Source organism: Acromyrmex echinatior, chromosome 8 (genome assembly GCF_024713525.1).
Source record: "Acromyrmex echinatior isolate Ae372 chromosome 8, ASM2471352v2, whole genome shotgun sequence".
Taxonomy (NCBI): Eukaryota; Metazoa; Arthropoda; class Insecta; order Hymenoptera; family Formicidae; genus Acromyrmex; species Acromyrmex echinatior.
In genome coordinates this window covers 739,459-763,769 of record NC_141859.1, presented here as the reverse complement: position 1 = coordinate 763,769, position 24,311 = coordinate 739,459, and the positions used below count along the sequence as shown (strand labels likewise).

Below are 24,311 nucleotides of genomic sequence, written 5' to 3'. Positions count from 1 at the left end.
AGCACGTTCGCGTGAAACGTTTTGATCAGTTTTGATGGGCGCCATCATGGATCATCCAAAGAACATTCTCTCTCATCAGAATGTCAAACCTCAGCCCTGGAAGGAAAGCTGGATAGATTAATAGATATCCCGTCACAATCAGAAGCGGTCCGTATCAGGCAATCCCCTAATTTCTCTGCCGCCATCACTACGTTCGATCCTCAGAGCTTCGAGGCAGACGACGAATCATCAATAGCACCTATGGATATGTTCGTCGATACGGGTATAATTTTCTGTCGAATTATATGTGAGGAGGACCAGTGCCACGCGCAACGTTTTGTGAGGTTGCGTCCAACGTTTCGTGAGGCTTTAATCGGACAAAGAATTTGTCCATTATCTTGAGTTGATCATGTCCAACTTTTCTGAAGGTTGTCTTTTCATGCTCGACGCTCATTTTCAGCGTCAAAATAAGTCACGTGATCAAAATTGACGCTATTCCTCAATTTCTATCACGTGATTTATTTTGACGCCGAAAATGAATGTCGTCATGAAAAGGCATCTTGAAGCACGCCCGACAATGTTTACGCTCATGGACAAGATTCCATGAAGCTCGACCTCGCTCATCTGCTATCGCCTATCAAAATCTTATTTCCTTTTCGTTCCTTTTAGATAAATCTCTTGGAAACGAACCTGAAACACCACATGACGCGGCTGTGGTTCTTGCACCGGAGCTTGTGGATGCTAAATACGACGTTGCTATGTTTAAAATAGACTTAATGGGCACTAACATCGAAGAAGCTACTACGGGATCACATGATTTAATAAGGAAAACGTGATATGAAGCAGAACTAAATCGCCTTCTGGATAAAGGAGGCTTTAACAGCGTTAGCTTTCTATCTCAAATAATCATTGGTTGTTGACCGTATTTAAACTCACCTGTCTCGCAGTCGACGCCTTTCCATCCCTGTATGCACACTTTGTCCCCATTCTCATCGCAGGTGTAATGGCCGAAAATGTCGTTTCTAGGTCGGCAGAATTTTGTACAGGTTGCATTGTAGTAATGATCGGCGCATTGGACCCGCACCCGATATGCTAAGTTAGCGTTTTTTCCTTGATGATTGAGAGTATGCCACGTGGGTCCTGGCAAGACGATGCCGCTGTAACTTGCTTCTTCGATCACGCCGGCGCTCTCCTCATCCCTCGCTCGTAAGATCAACGTGAATTGCCTCTGCAGCAGAATATGTTAAAATCATTTTAAACAAAAGCTATAAAGTGATAGATAGTGGATAAAAATTCAGGTTAAAAATGTTTCATTGCTCTTATTACGTTATATGTGTAACTTTCTTTTTTTTTTTAATTAATTTTAATTGTTGATATATTATTTTATTTCTTACTTAGAATAAAATAATTATTTAAATAAATCTTTATAAAAATATTTTAAAAAAGAACGTATGTATATTATGACCGAGATGATTTTTTATATAATGGATTTATCCAGATTCACGTCTAGAATTCAACATTGCCATGACGCAACAAAATCGAATTAAATACAGAACGGTGATGTCACGGACGACAAGGGCTCATTTGAAAGAGGAAGGGAGGTGGTTTGATGAAGGCAGCAATTAACCCTTGCCCAGCTTGAATAATTCCTCGCCAAGTATGGCTCTAAGTGGGACCTTCGGAGCCTGGTGCTTTTGCAAATTTATACAGCGTCTGCTGACCTTTAGGGGCGGTTTAAATTATATGATAGTGTAGGGTTACCAATTTCAGGACTTCAGCTTATGTAACCGAGAGTTACACGAAAGCGCATTTGTCGTGCGAAACTATGCGATAGAAAACAACTTCCGGTGTAAATGGGATGGTGTAGAACATATTGATTCCGATGTAATGTAAACCTGATAACGAAACAAGATGAATACGATGCCGAAGCGCATCATCTCCTGTTCCACCGTGTAAAGTGTGTTATATAAATTGCCTTGTTTCTTAAATTATACGATATGTGTGATTTACACTTTACTATGCGACATTATATACCTATGCGGATAAACTCAACGGCATACATAAGACATCATGGATAGGACTTGGATATTACCGTAAACCCTGTTGTAATGATTAGCGATACATTGATAAAGCTTGCATGATAATGCAAAACTGAGAGAATCGCCGTTAATCAGAATAATTACAACGCTGTTTGCACAAGTATCGACATGACAGTTTCGTCCTTTATATAGCCAGCTTATCTCCGTCATCGCGTTGCGTCGTTCGCAAAGGGGAACTCGATTGGTACCACCAATCAAAGACCGTGAGTGAGCGACGGTTGGCTAATGCAATAAATAAATTCGAATCGTGCTGCCGCGCGCGGAAGATGCGACTGTCTGCTTCTTCGTTTCGTGTAGCCGCGCGCTGGCACCCGATGAGGTTACACGGGACTCACGGGAGTCGAGCCGCCGATGCGATGGTAGAAAGCTGGAAGTGTTCCTCTGATGGAACCGGTCTTGGCGAAAAAAAGATTAGCGCGCATTGGCGTCTTGCGCGCGCTCACACACTCACCAACATGCCTGCATCGGTATAATGAACTTGACGATCCTCGGAAATTAGACAATGAACACGGAGTCTCGACTTCGATATTTGCGAAGTAACAACCGCGAAGTGAAAACTTTCTGACTTGTACTTGCACTTTGAAATTTATGTTATATTCACAAGCTAATATTGTTAATGCTGTACATATATTTTTTAAATTAGAAGAATTTTGGATAACACGAACTACAATTTAACTAAGTGATCCGTTTTTCATTAGCGAATAAATTGAAGATCTGATTAACGTCCTACTACTAATGTGAATTAACTTTAATCTCGGATTAATTTATTTTTTATCTTTTTTCAGTTATAAAAATTAAGAATAAGATAAAGAGTAAGTTAAAAAAAGATTAAAATTATTTTTTACGTTGATAGAAATGGATTAAATGATCTGTTTCCATTAGTGACTGATCTATTTTTCGCATGAGACGAATTACTTCTCATCGGTCGATTTGTCTCTCGCTTTTGGCGTCGCTAAATATGATTCGCTTAATATGATTATGATTTAACTTAATTCTCGAACTTATCAATCGCATAAATTTTTTTCGGCGATCGAAATTGTTACATATCGCTTCAAACCGTTCGCGTTCAATTTTGAATTAATTTTGGTTATCAAAGAATTTCGAAGATTTTATTAAATCTGTTATAAGTGTTGGTTAACTCAAAAGGAAATAATGATTGTTCAATACGTTTCTAATATTTCGACGGTAGAGGCAATATATGAATATATTCGATGATGTAATCTTTGCAGTACAAAGAGCATGTTGTGGCCAATCCGCAGCGAGTCAGACGTCTCGCTAAACGTAAAGTCAGCTCCGCTCACTGGCAGTACCTAGAGCAGATGAGCGCTAATTGGTGTTAATTGGTGGCTCGCTCGAGGGCCGGCTTTCCCACGCCCGCGACTTTCGTGCTCGCCTTTTTTTTACACCTCATATATATATATATATATATATATATGTATATTCTAATGCGCCCAGTCGGCCGGCCGTCGCACTCGCTTCTCCATGAAAAGGACGTTCTTTGTGCTCGAACGTCGTGACGCTTCCTTTGTCGCGCCGCTCTTATTCCTTAACGACGAGTTCGTTACAATTGAGACGTAAATGGTTTAAGGTTAAGGTCGGAGGAAGTGTCCAATATCGTGTCAGATTTTTCGGGCTCGATAAGTTTTCAAGCGACACGATAAATATCAGATCATAAATAAATCTTATTGATTCGACGATCTTATTAATACATTCAATAAAACCACAGACGATTGAAATATACAATATAAGTAATATAAGCAATATAAGTAAATTAGTGGTATTTATTGAAATTTTAGGTATGTTCAAAATGTTTACTTTTATATGAGGATCCTTTGGAAAGACTTGGGAGAGTAACGAATTACAGTTACGAATTAAACATGGCTTTTCCGTTCCTGACTATTCGCTGATTATGCAAAATGAACTTTAAATCTTCGCTGTACCTGCTTAGAATTATCATGGAAGCGGTCCTAAAACAAAGGAACATGCATGATGCACCAAGAGAAGAGAATCGCCGCCAAGACAGCACAATCATAGATCTAGGAATTTGTGTGGGCGTTTCGCTACTCTGTTCGTAGCTTTATAATCACGTACCTGACGAATTTCCCCTTTCACCGTTAAATACCGAGGGGGAAATTGAAAGCCAACTAACCAGTTAGGCGGATGCATCTTCGAGAAGTATCTTGCGGCTGATGATTTATGATCAAAACCAATAATCAAATTTTCATCGAAACGTTGAGAAATATGTACTAGCAAATAAATAGCAAATAAGAAACGAAATCAATCGTAAAAACAAGGTCGAAAAATTAAGACTGTTTGGTAAATAGAAAAACATAATAAATTATAATACCAATGACTGAAATAATAGTCATTACAATTGAAAATTAAAATTATATTTATTCAACAGCCATCAAACATAGCAATTATTAATTTTATTATGATTATTATTATTAATCTCGACCTCAGGAAAATATAATAAATATAACGCGGAAGAAAGAGGAGCGTGGGATGTACATACGTGCTGCTTTGCGGTCGTATGCGTCATCTCGTATTCCACGATCGTCCAGTACGTAACATGAATTATCCTGTTTCTCAAATTATGCGACGCAGAGTACACGCATAAACCATTATTTGAATGCGTGTCAGGGCACGTAAACAAGTCGAAATATATCTATAAAACGTCGCGAACAAGAATTTGTTATGATCATGCTGTATGAATGCACCCAACAATTTTTCCTTTTCATAAAATAATATGAAAAAAAAAATAGGCAATTCAACGCAAATTAAACGCGGCTTTCGATATCGAGAGAACGGAACCTCTCGATATTGAAAATTATCGGTACGATTATTTTCATCATCTTTTCAAGGGACGTGGAAGAAATCGCTTCGACCAACTCGCGTAGGCGTAGGAAATTAATTAAGCTGAACGGTATTCTCGGAGAAGTCGATGCACGTCCATTTCCTCGCAATGACCAATTAATTAATTTCCTGTAAGACCATAGTCGGTTTCACGTTGGCAGCTAATATAACATTTCTAAACCGTTGAGTGTCTGCGTACTTTACAGTACTAACTAAATATTTAAAACAATTTTATACGAAGTACCAATAAACATGGTCAAAAAAAGTTTTTATGAATATAAAATCTTCTAAAAAGTGATTGATTCAGTGATGAAGATTATAAAACGCAACAAATATTAGTCAGCTTGTTCTTATAATTTTTTATCCTATGCTTTATATGAAACAAAGCTTTATATGAAACATTACAGTAAAGTATATACTTAGGATCCCAAAAATCTGACATTTGAACATTCCGATATAAACGGTTCGTATTAGTTCTCACAGGAATTTTGTGTCGAACCTCTCAAGTTCGATGAGCAAACCCTCGTTGGCGGTCGGATCGGTTCGAAATTCGTGCAATCTGCATGTCCGGCATATTAGAGCATCACGCGGCGATTCGAGGCGAGTCTAAAGAGATCGAAGAGAACGAAGCGAGCAGACACATGAAGCATGTAGAATCCCGCTGCGAAGCTATCTGGCCTCGCTTGCCTGCCTGCCTACCACGTCCGTCAGTCTATCGGACCTATGACTTACGTACGCGTACATACAAGCTCGTGTGTGCGTTTATTGGTAGACTCGCGAGCTGGTAGACAAGCAGGTAGATAGATATTTACGTACGCCGGAATAGAGTGCGGCGAGTCTCCTCTCTCTATGTCAGACGACGTGTCTTAGGTTTCGCGGAAAAGATCGAACGAGCCGTACGTGAGGACGCGTACAAAAGACGACGATCGAACGAGGATACCAAGAGTTCCCTTCGATTTCTCATGCGATCTTCTTCCTCTACCTATAGTCTACCTATAGTCGTCGCGTTAGATTTCGCGACGCGATGCGACGCGATGCGACGCGATGCGACGCGACGCGACGCGACGCGGAGCGTTCTCACGCATGCGTCAGAGAGGAGAGCAATCGCATTCCCTCATTCCGACGAGATTTACAGTCGACTACGATAATGTGACGCTAGAGAAAAACGATTTTTCAAAATTACCATTTCATTTCTAAAATCTCGAGATGATTGATCAAAACGAAGTTTCATTGAAACGTAATAAACTCGCGAGGCGATCGGGAATTAAGAGATATTTTAACAAATTCATTTTAAATGAGTAGATAAAATCTTTATACTCGCAATAATGTCTTTTTCCTTAATATTATTCTAATATTATTCTGAAGTATTACATAAGGTAGATTGTCCTCGAGAAAATCGCCGGGAAGATAATCACGTACGTGTTCGACTCGCAGCGGAGAATCAATCTCGCTAATTGACCAAGCCGGAACACGCAGTAGATAGAGCGTCGCGCCGTAATTGAAAAACGTGGCGACGACGCCGAGGAACGCAATGGGCGCCTTTGCAGCTGGAGATTCTGGTTTCGTTCGCCAGAGATTCCGTCCGGTGCACCGTCCGATCGCGTTGCGTCGTCTCTCTCGGTAGCGCATTCCCTTCGGCGACGGAAATCTCCGTTCTGTAATCCCGGCGGCCGTCCTCGCTTCCCAATTAGCTGGATAGCTAATAAATCTCGCAGTGTACCCAGAACTACGGAAAGATTTTTCGAGCGAGAGGGTAGGATCAAGAATGAGAGGAAGAGGAAAGCGGAACAAGAGGTAGGATTGAGAAGAGGAAAGGAGAAGAAGAAGGAGACGACAAGAGGGAGAGGATCCCGTCGTCGTCGTCGTCTTCGTGAACGAAGAGGTGCTCGTAGAAAAGAGGCGTCCACTATTCGCGAGGGCACAAGGCCAAGTGCACGGCGCGCCTTCTTCCCGCTTGGAGGAACCAAAGTGGAAACATCGCGGATGGCGATATGCTGATGATCGTGCTGGTAGTGCTGGTAGTGATGCGTTACCTGCATAATATAACGCGAGTCTGGGATACGCGCGCTATGCCTCGCATTAAATACTCTCCACGACCGTCCGACCACCACCTTCACAAATGTGCTTTACATACCGATACGCGATTTACGGATGAATTAGCGAGACTCGTGACATCGTAATAGATACACTTCTTATTGTACGTGATTCGTTTGCAATATACATTTGCAACATTCATTTGCAACACACATCACGATATCAGAAGTGAAGTTTGAAATCAACACGACTAAAATTCGCTTCAAAAATCATCGATATTAATTTCTGCTATTCGAATAGAAAATAAATTAAGATTAAAAACGATGGAAATGTGTTCAATTACAAATTATTGTACAGTTACATTATATATCTGTGCCATCTGTAACAAGTGCGTAGGAATCGCGATATTCTTTGAGAAAACGCGAATCGGAGAGACACTGCATGCTGCCAGTGGTTCGTACGAACAGTCTTGACAGCCTTTCGAGGGAAAGGAGGAATAGGGAGAGAGCAAGGACAGAGAAAAAGAGAGAGGGACGAGTTTGGTATGCGCTTCGCGCAGCGGGTTCACACACGACCGGCCCAAAGGAGAGGACTTCAGAGCTCCGACCGTTTCCTCCACCACCACGTTCGTCGAGCCCCCCGTGAACGCGAAGATACTCCAAAGCGAAGAAGCATCGGCCAAGTGAGCATGGCGACATTTTTTCCTCTTATGTACCCTTCTTCTTACCTCCCGTGTAACACGCCATTGCATTCTGCACCTGCTTGTATTCGCACACGTCCACCCACTGCCGACACGTGCGTGCGGATGTGTATACAATAACATAAATGCGGTCGAATGTAAATCTTGTAAAGAGGAGGAGGAAGGATACAACAGGCATGATTGCAACCATCCTCGCGGCGATCGTTTATAAAGGGAGCAATTTCGGAGCGGCGAGAGAACAAGGAGGACCGGTTCGCGTGCGCGGAAGTTTCGACAAATCGGCTGCGCTTCCGCATTAAGAATGTGCAATTTATGCGTTCCCGGTGAACTCAATGCGCGATGAATCCCGCTTCAAGCACTTGTTGATCTCTCCGGAGTCACTGTTCTTGAAGAGGAAATCGTACGTTTTTGTCACTAAAAAATAATGCAACAGTCGGATGTTGCTCATCTCCTTCGTCCTTCTGATTGCAGCTTAATTACTTAACTATTTCTCATGATTTCTTTTCAACGTTAAATTTCATTTATTTTTCACAACTTTTATAACTAAACAAAATATTCAATTATATGGAATCATTTTAATCTTATTTATATATAAAAACATATTCAATTTCTAAATTAATTTTAGTAGTCCGTTATTCTCATGTTAGTTCATTTTATAATCATTTGCGTCGTTGAATTTTATTTAATTATTTAGATTTATTTCATTTTGTAATAATAATAAATTTTTTATACTGCGTTCTCTCATAATTTCTAACATTTATATCGTTTATTTATATCGTAAAAATAAATCTAATAACAATTAGACAAAGCAGACAGAGGAAATATCTTGCTCAACAATCGATGACAAATTGTACAGGTCATTATATCGGCAGGATGACTATTACGTTAATGGAATTAAGATTAATGCTGGCGTGGGAATATCGCGAGTATGTGTTGTGTCGTTGCAATCGCTGATTTTCATTGAGAGATTGTCTTCGCCAGGAGCCAATCGGTCGGGAACTGGCAATCAGGAAATCTTTAATTCGCGCGAACGTAAATCTCGATGACGGGTCCGATGCGGCTAGCCGTGATTGTAACCCCTGCGGGCGATCGGCGCAAAGAGAGCAATTTCGGATCGCCAGTCTCTCTCTCCCCCTGAAGACCGGTTTGCACGGAAGTTTTAACAAATCGCTCATGCTTCCGCATTCGAAATGGTGCAATTTACGTGTGATTAGAAAAAGGCTCGGCGACGCGCAGGGATGCGCGACGCGAACGATCGCGCGATGTAAATCCCGCGAGAGTTATTCATTATTCGCGTTAGCGTCGCGTATTAACGGCACTAATATATTTGAACAACCGTAGGTGCCGCTTACGGGCTTAGCGCAGTTTATTCATGACGCTATTAAGTACACGGTGTGACCAGTGGTTGCATGGAGCAGCTGGTAATTCTGCAAGTAACATGAAATAAAACACTGAAAGTCCCTTGTCCTCTTATAAAGAGATCATAGTCATTACATGATTATGTTTAATGTTTCTAGCAGAACTATTTTCAATTTTCTTTTTTTTTTATATATATAAAAATAAGAAATAATTCATTCAAAGATTTATTTCAATAAAATTACAAGGATCATATATTCAAAAAGCAAAAGGAGATAATTTTTTTTTTAGATATACATTTTAGACTTCAACTGTACATTGTACAACGATTTATTCCGAAAAACGGAATAAAAGAGAATTGATTTCACATTGTGCTCGTAATTTTGGAACACGCGATAGATTGGAAGGGCAACAAAGATATTGGCGGGAATGGAAAACGCTTATAAGGCCGCAGGGCTCACTTTCGAGACGCGGATGTACACCTGTTAGATCCCTGACTCACGTCGTTCGATCCTCGTGGCGTTCCACGACGCGTCTTTGAACGGGCTCCTTCATTTTCGTTCCCCGCTCGGCGCTCCTTCATTCCCGCTGCCGGTCGCCGCCTCTTACGTGATGAATGCCGCTCGGCCGAACATCGTTTATCATTATACATCCATTATCGAAACTACGATTGTCGGAATTAATCACGTGTCTGGGGAAAGGAGATTAAACGTGCCACAGACACGGTTTCCAATTCAATTCGATGAGACTCTTTCTCTTTTGTGTTTCACGTAACTGTGTATCACAACAATGCCACACTTAAAGAACAATTTTAATAACTACAATTTATATTTTAATTGAAAACTTTTCAATAATTATTATATATTACATTTATAATCGCTACGTTTTTTCATAAGATTAATTATAACAGAAAAAAAAACATCGTTAAATTATTTTAAGCAATTGGATGCACGTAACTCTTGAAGAACAAAGACACTGCAGCAGCATCGTCCACATGGATCCAGCGGCGTCTCGTGACGTTTTACCATTCATAGTGGCGCCCAGATTAAAGACATTGTACGCGTAGGTCTGTGTATGTTCTGTTGCGTTCAACACACCAGCCAGTCGTACGTGCCGTTGCATACAAAACGCATGAACAGGTCACGTACCATCACATGTGAATCGTATAGTTGACTTCGTATAGAGTCACATTGGCAACGGTCGAACGACAAGAAGAAATTATGGAGAACAAACGGGGATAAGTCGGAGAGAGAGAGAGAGAGAGAGGATGAGGGAACGATTTGTGTAAGGATGAAAAGAACGAGAGAGAGAGAGAGAGAAAGAGAGAGAGATCGAATCACGAAAAGGAGATGCGTGGTCGGAGAAAGGAGACATGGAACACACTTAGGTCGAAGATGTAGCTCCGAGGTGGATTGTGCAAAAGCTCGGCTGTATATACTCTCATCTCGCCGATCGCTTCCCGCACCATTATGTGACTGCTGAAGAAGAGAGAGAGAGAGAGATATGCTTACTCTATCCAATATTCCTTACATCGGCATTGAAATTAGAAGTAGGGAAAAATCAACGACGACAACGACGACGATCACAACGTTTGATGTTGCTATCGTGACCGCATCACGTTCGCATAAACTAGGTCGCTATTAGAAAACTCTTGCGATTGCCGACGATATCCGCATATATAATTTATCAACAGTTATACAAATATACATATATAGATGCTTAGATACCTGGTATCTAGAACTATTAGTAGCCAAGTCTAACATTATACGTTTTCTATGCATTAGACTCAACGATCCAATTATTTTACTGTGATGAGTTTCGCATATACACGAAATTTCAAATTTCAATTACAATTTTCGCACGTACATGCAACTAGTTATTTGCATAAAGCAGAGAGAAATCGTTCTCAAATTATTTTTCAAACGAGACACGAACGATAGATTTAGATTGAAAATTTTCGCGAATGAACGTGCAATCGAGGCATCTGCGGCTCGTTCAATACTGACGAGAATCATGAGATTTATATTGGTGAGAAGGGGACTCTTGAATACTCTCTCAAAGCCAGCTTCTCTTCTAAGCGCAGGTGGCTTTCGGTAGCCTGCGCGAGAGTGTTCGCCGCTCACTCGCTTCTAGTCTCGGTTCTAGTCGAGAGGACGAGATTATATATACCGTATTCAATCAGCGAAGATGATAATGATGGCATTATCCGCGGAAGGACGATGAAAGTCAGGCGGTTTACCGTTTTCCATGGTGGGTTTCACCACATGAAAACCGTTCTATAGCTATTACACGACGGGAGTACGCGAGATACCGAGGCATCCGGGCTTTTATCTCCGCGCCTCTTATTCCCCTCCCCTTATTTTGACGTATTTCGTTATGCGCAAACATACCCACATTCTCTCATACCTGTATGCTTTCTACATATTTTTTTTTTTCTTTATTACGCAGCAGCGGCATCATAATTGAATTAGACCGGTGAAGCGCTAAATGATCGAAGGTAACGTATCGGAGATTGAGAGAAAGAATCCTTCATTCTCAGGGAAAGGGAAGCAATTTAAGGGTTTCTGTTTATATCACTCGTACAGTGGTTCTTCGAGAAGAGAGAAAAGAGAAGGGAAAAAGTAGAAAGAACGTAGGAGCCTCGTAGAGTTCCTTTGTCGCGCGATGGGTCCTCTCGTTGAAAGATACCCGCGAGCGAGTTATGAAATATATAAACAGAAGGACTGGCGCTCTTCAAACAACTCACGACGCGACACGGACGCGTGTAGGTAGGTACACGGGTGCGTTTTTTCGAATGCAGTGGCCCTTCAGGACCCGTCAGGCACCCACCGAACCCATCGTTGTCTGAAGGAGGTACTCTCGACAGTCCTGCGAGGGCACGCCTGCCTGTGCACTCCAACGTCTCTTGAGAGGACTGTTTGGGCATTCTCGAAATCGCTCGTACATTATGCCATAATTACGTTAGACAACAACGGCGGTCTGGTCGTAGGTGGTGTGCTACTAATTGGGTACCGACAAGATGACTCTTCTGGCTTCCGAGAAAGATAAAATTTTTCTAATGCACTGTACGATAATATATCTGTACCATAATCATTTTACGTTAATATTGTATTAAATAAAGTATTAATAATATTTTTTTAAATAAGTATTATTTTAAATGTTATTTCTCGAGTCGCAGTTTTTTTTTTTTACATTTTTCCTTCATTACTTTTTAAATACGAGACAATTATTTTGTAAAAAATGTGAGAAAAGAATCACGATTAGTATAACAAACTCATAGAAAATTCGTGATTTTCAAATGTACAAAAGGCTGTTCACAGTTGAGCAAACTGATTCGTAACTGTAGAAAAAACGGCAAGATAAATTCAACGTGGGTGAACGATCGTAAAAATTTTGCCACGAGAGTTCACCAAGAGCGTGGGGTGAGAAAAAGGAACGCAGCGGGAGAGATGAAGAAACTGACGATGAGGAGTTACCAAGCGACTGGAACCAAACTGGAATTCTACGCAACGACTTGCGCGGATGAGAGACCAGCAGACCGGAAATTCCTCGCGCGGATTCGATTCGAACTCTTTCGCGTCTCCTCGCCTTACCGTGTGGTAGACAAAGGAAATCAAGGCTAAAAATTCGCGATTCATCCGACCGACGATATATTAATGCGAGTTATAAGCGCACGATTCCTACTCGCTGCTGGTTGTTAGCCTTATACGTTGCGAAAGAATACGGTGCCGTTCGCCACAATTCACACTCGGCTAGCTTTCGGCGGTTTCGAGAATGGGAGCTCGGAGGAGAGAAGAAGGTAGTCACAGGTACACCCATATATATTTACAATGTCGGCCCCCGGAGGCGGCGTCGCTAATGAGACGCCGCCGTTCTCCGTCAGCGTCGTGTCACGGCGTCGATGATAAATGATCCGTGGCGGCCGATTCGTAAGCCCGAATGTGTCGTCCCCTCGTTACGACTTCATCCTCTCGCACGTCCATCTTTCGGCGCGACGTCATTGTGCCGGTGACCAAAGAAAATTATGGTCCCGTATATGTACATCATACGCCGTCATTAATCGCGGGACATCGAATTAAGTCTCGTCATCTCGTGCGTACGTGGTGTAACGATCACGACCGGTTAGGATTTTCAGCTGACGTATGCATTCTCACGGATATTAGGTGATGCTCTGCCCGTGTTTCGCCATTTGAGCGACTTTCAGAATGACCTTCTTACTTCTCTCGAAATACGTATTTAGCGTTAAATTAAACGTGATAGTCTGACTCTCATTTGTCAACATTGAATCCGCATTAAATAAATAATATTAATAAACGTTATAAATGGGAAAGTATGTCACATATAGCTGATGATATTCATGAATCAGACTAAAATATAAAACATGTTTCGTGAAATCTTTCATCACAGAGAAATACGAGTAACAATCATTGTTACTTAAAAAATATAAATTCAAAAGCAGATTATTACGAAGTAACAACTCACCGTCCATCGGAAGGTGAAGTGAAGATGTAGAGTGACGGGGTCGGAGAGGGTGAAAGTGTTTTGGCCGAGGGCGTGACTAGATACATTGCCGAAGCTACAGGAGCCGATGGCGGTGACGTTCGACTGGTATTCTTTGAGACAGAGCCAGAAGGCTGTCGAGCAGGGCGTCGTACAGGGTGGGAATTCTTCTTTTCCGCCCCCGTCTCCTCCACCGCAACATCTACCGTCCACCAGAGTGCCCCTGTTGTTCGTCAGCGAGAGGATCTGCACCTCGAAGTATCCGCTCGCAGTTGTCGCCTGCAGCAGCAAACAGAAACAATCTTTAGAAATCATTTTATTTATTGTTCAACTATTTCTATTGCGATATCATTCTCAATGTATTATTAATTGTTATCATGATAACATCATATTACATTGAATGTTTAATGTATAAAAAAAATGCTTCTAAGACTAAAATAACTTCTGCCGATTTATTATAAATAAAACAACTTGTGCTTATTGTTAGATGTTATACACACACACACACACACACACACACATATATATGTGTTGTACGACTTGTTAAATGTGAAATTACTTGTTTCTTATTAACTTGTTAGAAATTTGTTTCGTAAATTGTTTCGAAATTTGCAGAAAATAAACGATAAGTAAAACAGAGAAAAAAATTCGGAGCTCCTTCTAGTATTATGAAAGACTTTTTCATAAAATTCGGTTCCCACTTTTGCACCAAGCGCGGGAACCTGAAAAGGCCTCGGGTTACTGTCTATTATTGCGTATCGTGGAAACGGAAATCTCATGTTAATATATCTCAGAAGAAAGAGAGAGGAGAGAGGAGAGAGAAGCCTCAGGCGAATGCACCAAATGCAGCAGCAGCAGCTTCGGGCCAATCTCGGAAAAGAAATCGAGCAGTTTCGAAACTGTAATCACGGACGGGCAATTTTCGAGCTCGCCACGATACTGCGTGCCGTTACGCGCGATACGCATCATACATTCTACATATACGTATAGTGAATGATTACTTTTTCTTCACTTTTACAAATCTAAATTTCTTATACGCAAATTTAACAATAATATACAAGCAGTTTAATAGGTAGTAATAATCGGAATGGCAAATATATGTTTTGTTATGTGTATCAATAAAAACTAAATATAATATATTCAAAGTTTGTTCTTAATTTCCTTTCTTTAATTCTCCGCTAGGTATACTGGACTTTAAAGAACTTTAAACAGTTAATTTTTTGTCTGTAAATTCTGGTAGATCTAAATATAAAAAAATGAGTAAAAATATAATACAGTTTTTGTAATAATAAAAACTTGTTGTTACAGCTTTCACAAGGAAATAAGAATTTTTTCAGATTTTTATGCAGTCCAGAATAATATACATAAATATCTGTTAAAGCTCGGAAATCCAACTTAATAAAGATATGAAAATTTCACATTGCCAACGGAACGGAGGGTTAATTTTATGAATACACATCGTCCAATTATTTAGAATCGATTAGAAACATACTTTCAGAAATTAATGTGGTAACAAAATCTTATACAAATCTGCTTTTTCGAGAAAGTAATTCTATTATAGTTTAATTCATTTAAAGAGCTATAGGTAGGAGTTGTATAGAATCTCGAGCGTACGTATAGGAATATTTTCAATATGATGTGTGTGTGCGTGCGTGTGCGTGCGTGTGTGTGTGTGTGTGTGTGTGTGTGTGTGTAGGTACATGCATACATAATTATCGTAAGATCGAAGGTAGAAAGCGCAAAAGATCGTCTGCTGGCCTTTGCTTTCCATAACGCGTTTCCCTGTACGTTATATAAGCCCGTCTTGCGAGTGACATTTTAACGGGTTGACGCTGAGCTCCCGCGAACTTCGGTTCAGAAGACGTCGGGAATAAATCAAAGAATAATTGAAAAGAAAACCATTTCACGATCGACCGCGTGACGATAATCGCGATTCAAAAAAGGCGGAGGAACGAAGGAGAAAATAGCACAACGGAATGAATCAGATCTTTTGTGTGCTCTAACAATACGTTCGCACGGTACGTATAAAAATTCGTTCGAGATGTTATACAAGTCGCTAATTTCGTGCTTTTGACTCGCATAATGAGATGCGTGGTAATGTACGCTTGGAGCAATTTGGAGAAATCGTTAAAAGAAAATGGAAAGCGGCACGTAAATCAACTATCGTTTCTGACGAAATCGGTATCTGCTAAACTCGTATTTCAATAATAGTTTAACTTTATTTAGAAACGAAGATTGAAAAACGATTCAAAATATTGCAATTTGCGAAGCAATCTGTCCCACCGTGCATCATTCCGCTCGCGATGGAATGCACGGAAGGAGGCTCGTTTCAATAAATTTTAAAACGAACGTTTTGTGCTTTACGATCAAGCTGGTGCTCATGAAGATGACCTCGCGTATATGCGATTCCATCGCCGTAAAAATGATATCGCGATTTATCCTCGCGTTAACCCGACCCATTCGGCAATAGTAATAACTATTCTCGCAGCGTCAAGTACGTCTATTAACATCGCTCGGTGTTTTTTGTATGTTGGAAAATGCAGGATGAGTCGCAGGCCTCTCTCTCCCTTTCTCTCTCTCTCTTTGAGTCATGTCGCGAGGCAAAGTTCGTCGTCGTCGTCGTCGCGATTCTCGTTTACGACGACGGATGTCCGTACAGTGATAAATCCCGTCGTACGAGTTTCCGAATGCGTGCGGTGACGAGAGCCGTGCGTTTGTTTGGAAAGCGAACGCTGTGTGTAACGACGCGCGCGTACGCGTTTTATTAGCCAAGTATACTTATTCTGGAGGCTCTCTCAGCTTCGCCGGTAACCTCCTGCCTCCTGCCTCTGTGCGGTCCAGCGATAGAATTCTTTCTCTCTTTCTCTTGTTAGCAAGCGAACGCGCGCGAACGTTTGCAAACGCGCGTTCCGCAAACTTTGCACAGTCCGCTCACGTGCCGACGAGAAATTGTCGGACGACGAGCAAGCTGAAGATGCTTTAAGTTAGCCGACGCGGAAGAGCCTCTTCGACGGATGGGCGCTTACGCGAGATGCTCAAGAAAATTGTTCATGAACGCGACCAGAATGTCTGATAAAATTTCAATATTTTAGCAACACTTGCATTTTTCTTATAAAATAATGCAATGGTACGTATTAGTAATGTATTAGTAAACGTAAAATGTTCTAAAAATATATAATTATTATATTTAATAATCAGTAATTAGGTTACCTCTCTCGTATTGTAAATTAAAAAAAATGTATAAAAAGAAATTACTGATGCTATAAAGACTCTTCCAATTTCCTCCTATGAATATGCATTAAAGTCTCTATTCCAGTGTTTTCTCACATCGTCGGAATTGACCGCCACCCAACGATAATTAAAGTTCCTCGGAACTGTCGAGGTGTAATAAAAGTGGACACCTCGTATTAGCGATCGCTTTCCTATTCTAGTACCTCACATCTTGCAGAGCGATTATTTCTTTCGTCTTTCGCAGTGACGCTTGCTTTCACGGTTATTAAATCGAAAGTTCATCCCTTTCTAACCACATATATCGTGACGTACATCATAATAACTCCATTACCCAAATAAGTTTTCATGATTTATATTTAAAAATATAAAATTTTTAATTTACGCGCGATGTTCTAACTTTTTTAATGATAAAATAAAAAAAAAACATTTATGAAAACTGTTTCATAAACTTCTCTTCTGATGAACAAGTCTGAATCCATCCGATCCAACTTAAGTTCCGAAAGCTATTAAGTTCAATTTTCAGTTAATTAATTAAATAGAATGTTTTAGAAGCATCTTATTCTCGTTGAGAGTGTACCGTTACCATCAACGTGTGCACACCTTTGTAACCTATCGCGACATTAATCGTTCTATGTTGTGTGTGCGTGTGCGTGTGGGTGGTGTGGTGTGTGTGTGTGTGTGTGTGTGTGTACGCACACAAGCGAGCAGAATGATGGCCTTCATTATACGTGGTGGCGAACTGCATGCGCATGTATTGTGTACGTGTGTGTATGCACGTTTGTGCGGCTGGTCGGTCGGTCGGCGTTTGCCGACCGACGTCAGAGAAGAAGAGCCTTTCCTTTCCGCATAACCAAGGTGCAGCGAGCCATACCTCAGTGCGCCTACTTTTATATACACTCTCATGAAACTTGCAAAGTACGAATAATTCGTCCGTCCGGCCGAAAAAAAAACGCTCGCGGAACGCATACTGAGGAACGACTCTACCGTGTCCTCTTCAAGTGCGTCTTCCTCCTTCCTTTGTTCTTGCCCTCTTCTGAGGAAACTCATTTACCGATGCAAACCGCGATGCGTCTGCGAAAATCAGAACTGCTTTCAAAAAACCCGCTTTGCGCAATTTTTCTTACACTGGATGAAAAACAAGTGCGAAATCTACAGTTATGAAATTTTTCAATCGCCAAATAATAACGAATACATAAAAAAATAATAAAATGACAATTCTTATTTATTATAACATGATTTTCTTGCCTAACATAAGTCCTTCTTGGATAAAGTATCTCAGTACAATTGGTATTACTCAAAATCAATTCAAAATATTACACGAAAATACAATAGATATAGAATTCGATACACACCGATTTATGATTGGTAATTATTGCATTTGACTCGAAAATAAGCAGGTTTAAAAAGTGAATAAATGCAGAAAGTAAGCTGTACAAATCGATTGTTATCGCTGATCTCATTAGCGGAATAAACGCGCCCGGTACACATATGTGTAATTATGTAAATACGTAATTACCTGGCTATGCTTATGTAAACCCACGGAAGAGAAGTGTATTAATATCTTTAATATCTTAATTGCAAATCCGCTACTGTCTGAATTCTGACGACGCAGTGGGACGCATCAATAAAAGTATCCGTATTTTATGATAAGATGTTAACGCTAATTGGAAGACAGCGATACATCATTAGCTATATTACCTAATTGTACTTTTGCTTAAATAACTTGCATTGAACGATTCTAAATAATAGACATTATCCAAGCAAAGAAAAAAATCGTAACAGGGCACGGCACAATAATTTCTAAAAATTAATTACGTAGATGTATATCTCTCATATCTTATATGTTAATAAAGCACAGTGAAAATTACACACTTTTAATTACCTCTTTATCTCGCCAATCATTATGGTTCGCGAATTAAATGGCGCGATTGATCATTCCGAATTGCAGAAGGAAAGGAAGGACAAGAGTGAGAATTGGCAAAAGGAAAAAATAGAAGCGAGCAGCACCAGCAGCAACAACAACAGCAACATCACATCAACGACTGACGCGATTTCGGTTTCGAAAATCATCCGGGCCTTTCATTTTATCTCTGAGCTCCCAAGTCGTAGGTAGTAATTACCAGTGGCCGCTACCTGCCCGAGTGAAATAGACCTACCGAATACCATTTAATTTTATACCGTAGGATCTGCACAGACAAATCGTTCGGGCATGCGTGTGCGTGTGCGTGTGCGTGTACGTGTGGCCTGTATTGCACATCTCGTTTCTGCACCGTTGTGTTTCGCGCGCTCGCTCGCGTTTTACAAGTTTGTGTTGTGTGTTGCCCCAGTACCACGGATTTAGGCTATGCCCCTACGGTCCATATATCTCTCTTTCCATCCTCTCCGCGAGAGATAGGAAGACCTATACTTAATATTATTTGCTACCCACTCGCCGGCCCCACGGCAAGCCCGCCAGACTGGCTTTAACCTGGCCACAAATTACCGAAATAATTAAAAAGTCTTACTTTGCGTGGGAAGTTTCGCGAACCCCTATTGCTTTCCACCTTTATCATCATATTGGATACAAGCAAGAGAGATTCGAATCGAAACATTCGAGTCTGATTGAATATTTCTCTTTTTCAGACTCATTAAAGAACGGATATTTCGCTCGAAGTATCTCTCGATGCTGAGGCATTTCCTGGCATATAGTCTTAGATGTTTTTTAATAAAATAAAAAATGTCATCGTACGTCGTTTAATTTAATTATACTTGTTTAATTGTATGTTGATAGCTTGAAAACTGTTAAGACGTTAACACACATGTGATCGTGTAATAAAATTCGCTAGACATTCGGTAAAACAATAATCGTTAAAAGCACTGAAATTAATAATCGCCAACATAAATTTTCCAAGGATATAATTTTCACATTCTTTCGTAGTTAAGGCAATAATTTGATTTAGTCGTAAAAAGATACTTCGCGTTTAAGATACTTCATCGATCAGGCAATAAAATTTAAGTAATATAATATCTATCCCTGCTATATAATTATAAGACAAATTAGTTCTTATTTCGCCGCTGCTTGTCGGTAAAAAATTCAATTTTCATGAACACATGCTTTGTATTTTCTCAAATAACTTTGAAACAATTATAAAATCATAAATTATCCATTATTTTTTTGCCTTCTTTCGTAGGTTCAAGAGAATTTACCAAAAGATGAATTGTTTTTACAAATGCATGTGCAGTATACTTTGTTTTTCTGATTTCATCGGACGCGATTGACACATGAATGCATCGTATTCGTCGTGGGAAGTACTTGTCATTGTTGCAACAAAATGGCAGGTCGTTATCGATGAGCTTTTGTTAGCTCCAGACGAGGGACGTTGAAATCCGATCGAAGATTGGACTGGAATGATCAGCCGCAGTCTCCTCAGTTTGAACATCTTCTACCTGTCGGCCTGCAAAGATCTGGGTCTGAGAAACGGCGGGAACAGGTGTGAGTCGGGACTGTTTCGCAGTTTACACAATGCCTTTACGCAAGGTAGGTGTCTGTATGCAGACAGATATATCGGTTTCGTCCTATTAACTAATAAGTGTGTGCATGGCGGTCGATAAAATCTCAATAACGATCACCTTATTCCAATCGAGTGATTATCGCTTCATATATCGCTTTCCAAAAAGGAAGTCTGTTTTCGCGTCCCCCATAATTAATTCCGAGTCAATAATTGCGACTTAATCCGGCATTCTTGATGAAATTTTTACGTTCCTACACAATGTTTAATGTGAATACCAAAGTTAATTACGGTACAATTTGTTACTGTAAAATTTCTATAATATATATCTTTAAAATTTTCAATGTCTAAAATTGATCACAACAAAATTTATGATCATTTGCTTATACTCAATTAAAAACTGCGGGCGTTACTCTCGAATTCACGTAACCGTAACTTTGTAAATCGCGTTTTGTCCTGGCTCGTCGGTTTTATTTTGCGGTTACCTTTCGCGGTAAAGAATTGGAAGTGTAAAACAATCAGCCGAACTGCCTGAGGCACTAACACAAAAGACCGTCGCGCTGATCCGCACGCAGCGAAAAGAAAGCGGTGCCAGCAGTCTCTAATTACCGGACTATAGATTACGAGGGCGATTATTCCCGATTACATGTTGTGTAAGTACTCGCGACAGTGGCCAAGGTGGAACGATTATGCCGGTAAATCGAGTGGGGCAAAATGCGATAATAAATTAAAAGGAAAAACGTCGCCCGTTGATGGGGCGACTAAGCGTTAAAGCGCGCACTTAATCATAATTGACGTTGTGCTCGAGTTCAGTGAACACGAAAATGAGCAACGAGCCGATCGTACGGAGTCCCCGGAGTTTGAATTTCAGATAGTCTCATTATTGAAATTTCCGAATAAAACAAACTGCCAGCGATAAATCCTACTACGTCATCCTTCTAAACGGTCGGCCGCGCCGCGCTCACCGTTGAGACGCATATTTCTGTCGCGCGTGGTATTCATGTAGTGCGAAATGCACACACTATGCATTTAAGATGAGATGTGTAAAGAGGAATTCGCGTTCGATGATAAGTGCTACATAATTCCGAGGAGTGATTCGACTTGTTGGAACTGTATAGCGATTATAAGTTATAATATACAATAAAAGAGAAACGCGGTTGAATATTTTATTGGTTTCGTATGCAAAGATAACGTGGCATGTCGTATTGAAGCTATATATTTGCGGAAGGTGAAGGGATATTAAAATACATATCTCTATAACATCGCCGAGACACTTCGAAGAATGCAACGTGAAGTAACTGTTAATAGATTGCGTCCAAGTTTCACCAGTTACACCTGCCGGCGACGGTTCATCGAATCGTCACTCTTTTATCCATGATTGTCATTGGCAGAGGACGAGAGAATTGGAGGAGGCCAATGAAGCACAGAAGCATCTGCGAAAAAACGCGTCTTTCTTCTCGAGGCCGGTATTCGCGCAGTTCCTGCATTGACGAACTCTTTCTCGTGCTCGTTCTTCTTACCCACTATTTTCGTTCAAATAACGGCGACGAGACCGACCAAGAAAATCCGATTAACGTCAATCGAAAGAAATCATACTACAATATTTGAAAAAAGATAATCGCCCCAGTAATCACGTCGAGTCGATCATCCGCTATCAGGAATATGACTCTCTTTTTGTCGTCTCTATCGCAAGATTTAGTTTCTATGCAAGGTACTTATACAATAGAAATTGAATCGATAAATAAATTGCAGGAAGCAAGAAGAAGCTGCGAACAAACTCGACGGAATAACTAGCGGAATTAATATTCATATAGTCACGTGCTGCTTCGGCCAATTCCCACCGTCCGCTGCAAGCCGCTGCTGTATCCTATTACGTTCGGCGCGTTTCGAAACTCGTGAGGAGCATCCGCGACTCATTTCCACGAACTCGTAAAAGCTCTCCGTGTAGGTTCGCTCGGCAGCCTCTGCTTCTCCGCCTGATGTTGCTCCTTACTACCGGCCTTACCGGCGAACCGACAGGAAAAAGGACTCGCAGGCACGCACCTGTGCGCCGCCGCGATCCATGGGGTACCATGTCGGCCAGGACGGGATCTCAGCGCCACGCCATGCCACGCCACGCCATGCCACGCCATGCCACGCCATGCCATGCCATGCCATGCCACGCGGGGCAACGCCACCGAACCGCATTATCTGTCTATCTGCCGAGCATTCGCCGAGGCTGCTTGCCTCTTCTTCGCCTCGGGGCTGATTTTTATAGAGGATTCGCGTGACCGCCGGCTAAACGCTTCGCTTTAACCCGGCTCCGGCTTCGCTTCGGCTGCTGTGCGTCCGCTCTCTCTGTTTTCATCTCTTTCCTTCGTTCTCTCCGCCTCGACTTTTTCCTTGGACTCCGCCTCTGCTCGGCCACCACACGTTTTCACCCGGCGGCGGTTCTCGTCCGCGCAGAAGGCGCTTCTTCTGCCCCTAAGGATTTTCTATTTACACCCCGGTCATCATCGCGTTCCGCGTTATTTCCGTCCTTCCGCTCTTCCGTCTCTTTGCTCCTCATTTCTTCAAACCTTACCGGATCTGAGATTAATATTTTGTTTGATTTTTTTTCTCTATTTTTTTTTTTTTCGCTATTACTCGTCTCTTTTATTTTCTTCATCGTTGTGCATTGTGTAAGTCAAAGAGCGTTGGATGTTGTCAATTATGCCGCGAATTCTCCTAGTTAACCAAAGTTTTCACTTTCGAGGAGCATTCTTGCTCGTCCTCCTCTTCTTGATAATTGGCCACGCCGATTGGACGCGGAATGAAATGGTAACAGAGATAAAAAAGAAAAGAGAAGAGGATGGATCGAGGTGAGAGATGCGCGAGAATATTCTTGGTTCTCAGGATGAAAGCGGAAGGACTAAGGAGGTAGGTACAGACGCAGAAGCTTAACAGATCGTCGTCGTCGTCGTCGTCGTCGTCGTCGTCGTCGTCGTCGTTGAACAAGAAACGCAAGTAGCGTAGGATGTACGTATATACGTCTTGCTCGACTTTATCTTGCGTCTGTCACGCGGAAGAACTCGAGCCATCGGTCTATGCCGCGGCGAATGCGTAACCGCAGATTTTAATTAAGACCGCGCGAAAGATCGAATTTAACGACCTTACGTTAATTAGCCGCGCCTCGAAATATCGTCAGCGCGATAACGTTAGTGGTGTGAACAGAGCCGTAATCGCGCGAGCGTGTAATTACGGTCTTACTGGACCGCTTTCAGGTTCTTCTAAACTCGAGCCCCAACGAGGCGCGCCGGAACTAAGGCGGGCGATCGAGACGATTGTGCTCGAAATAATCGTGTTCGAGATTTCGCCCGTCAATTGATGGTTACTTAATCAATCACGCTCGATTAATTATACTTCACTCACGTTGAATAAAACTTTCTTGTCGAGCCTACAACTTTATCTAAATGACTGTAAGAACTATCTGAGAAAATTACGACAGTACACATCAATGATCGGTAAAATTGGCAACTAAATAGTTCCACGGCGAATTTTCTAAGATATCGATGGAAAACTTTATAAAAAAAAAATTAGAGGAGAGGAAAGTTAGAGATACGTTGCTAAGACCCATCAATTATTTGCTGCCGTTGCGCTAATAATCATTATTTCTTATTGTAATATATTATGAAAATATACGTTTATCGTAATGTCACGTTACATAATAAATCAGAAGAAATGCAAAAATATTCGTTTTCACAAGTAGCTGCAGAGTTTTTCAAATTATCAATCAAGATTATTATAATAATTCAATAAAATCAGTGAGAGTAATAACACAATTATGTAACGTGTATTCTCGTGCGGCAAGCGATAATAATGTAATCGTCAAGTCAGTTGAAGCATTAACGTAAGTGGTTGAATCATCAATAGGTATAATAATATGATGTAGAATATCGAGAGAGAGAGAGAGAAATAACTATGCTATAGAGACAACAGAGAAAAAAATTGTAGATTCATTTAATAGGTAGTTGGAATCGAAATCGAACGGTACAACTGCATAATATGTCATATCGCCTGTTTCTTATATTAAATGAGAGTCGATAGTCC

General features: G+C 41.0%; 1 protein-coding gene across 1 annotated transcript in view; it reads right to left on the bottom strand.

Annotated features, from left to right (window-relative positions):
* The window catches only part of Ser (protein serrate), a 43,546-nt gene that overhangs the window by 10,921 nt on the left and 8,314 nt on the right, over nucleotides 1–24,311 (bottom strand). Inside the window, exons 2-3 of the mRNA XM_087408712.1 lie at nucleotides 13,507–13,803; nucleotides 916–1,207 (exon numbers count right to left, since the gene is read on the bottom strand). Coding sequence (XP_087264838.1) covers nucleotides 916–1,207; nucleotides 13,507–13,803 — 589 coding nt within the window. The remainder of the gene's footprint in view (nucleotides 1–915; nucleotides 1,208–13,506; nucleotides 13,804–24,311) is intronic.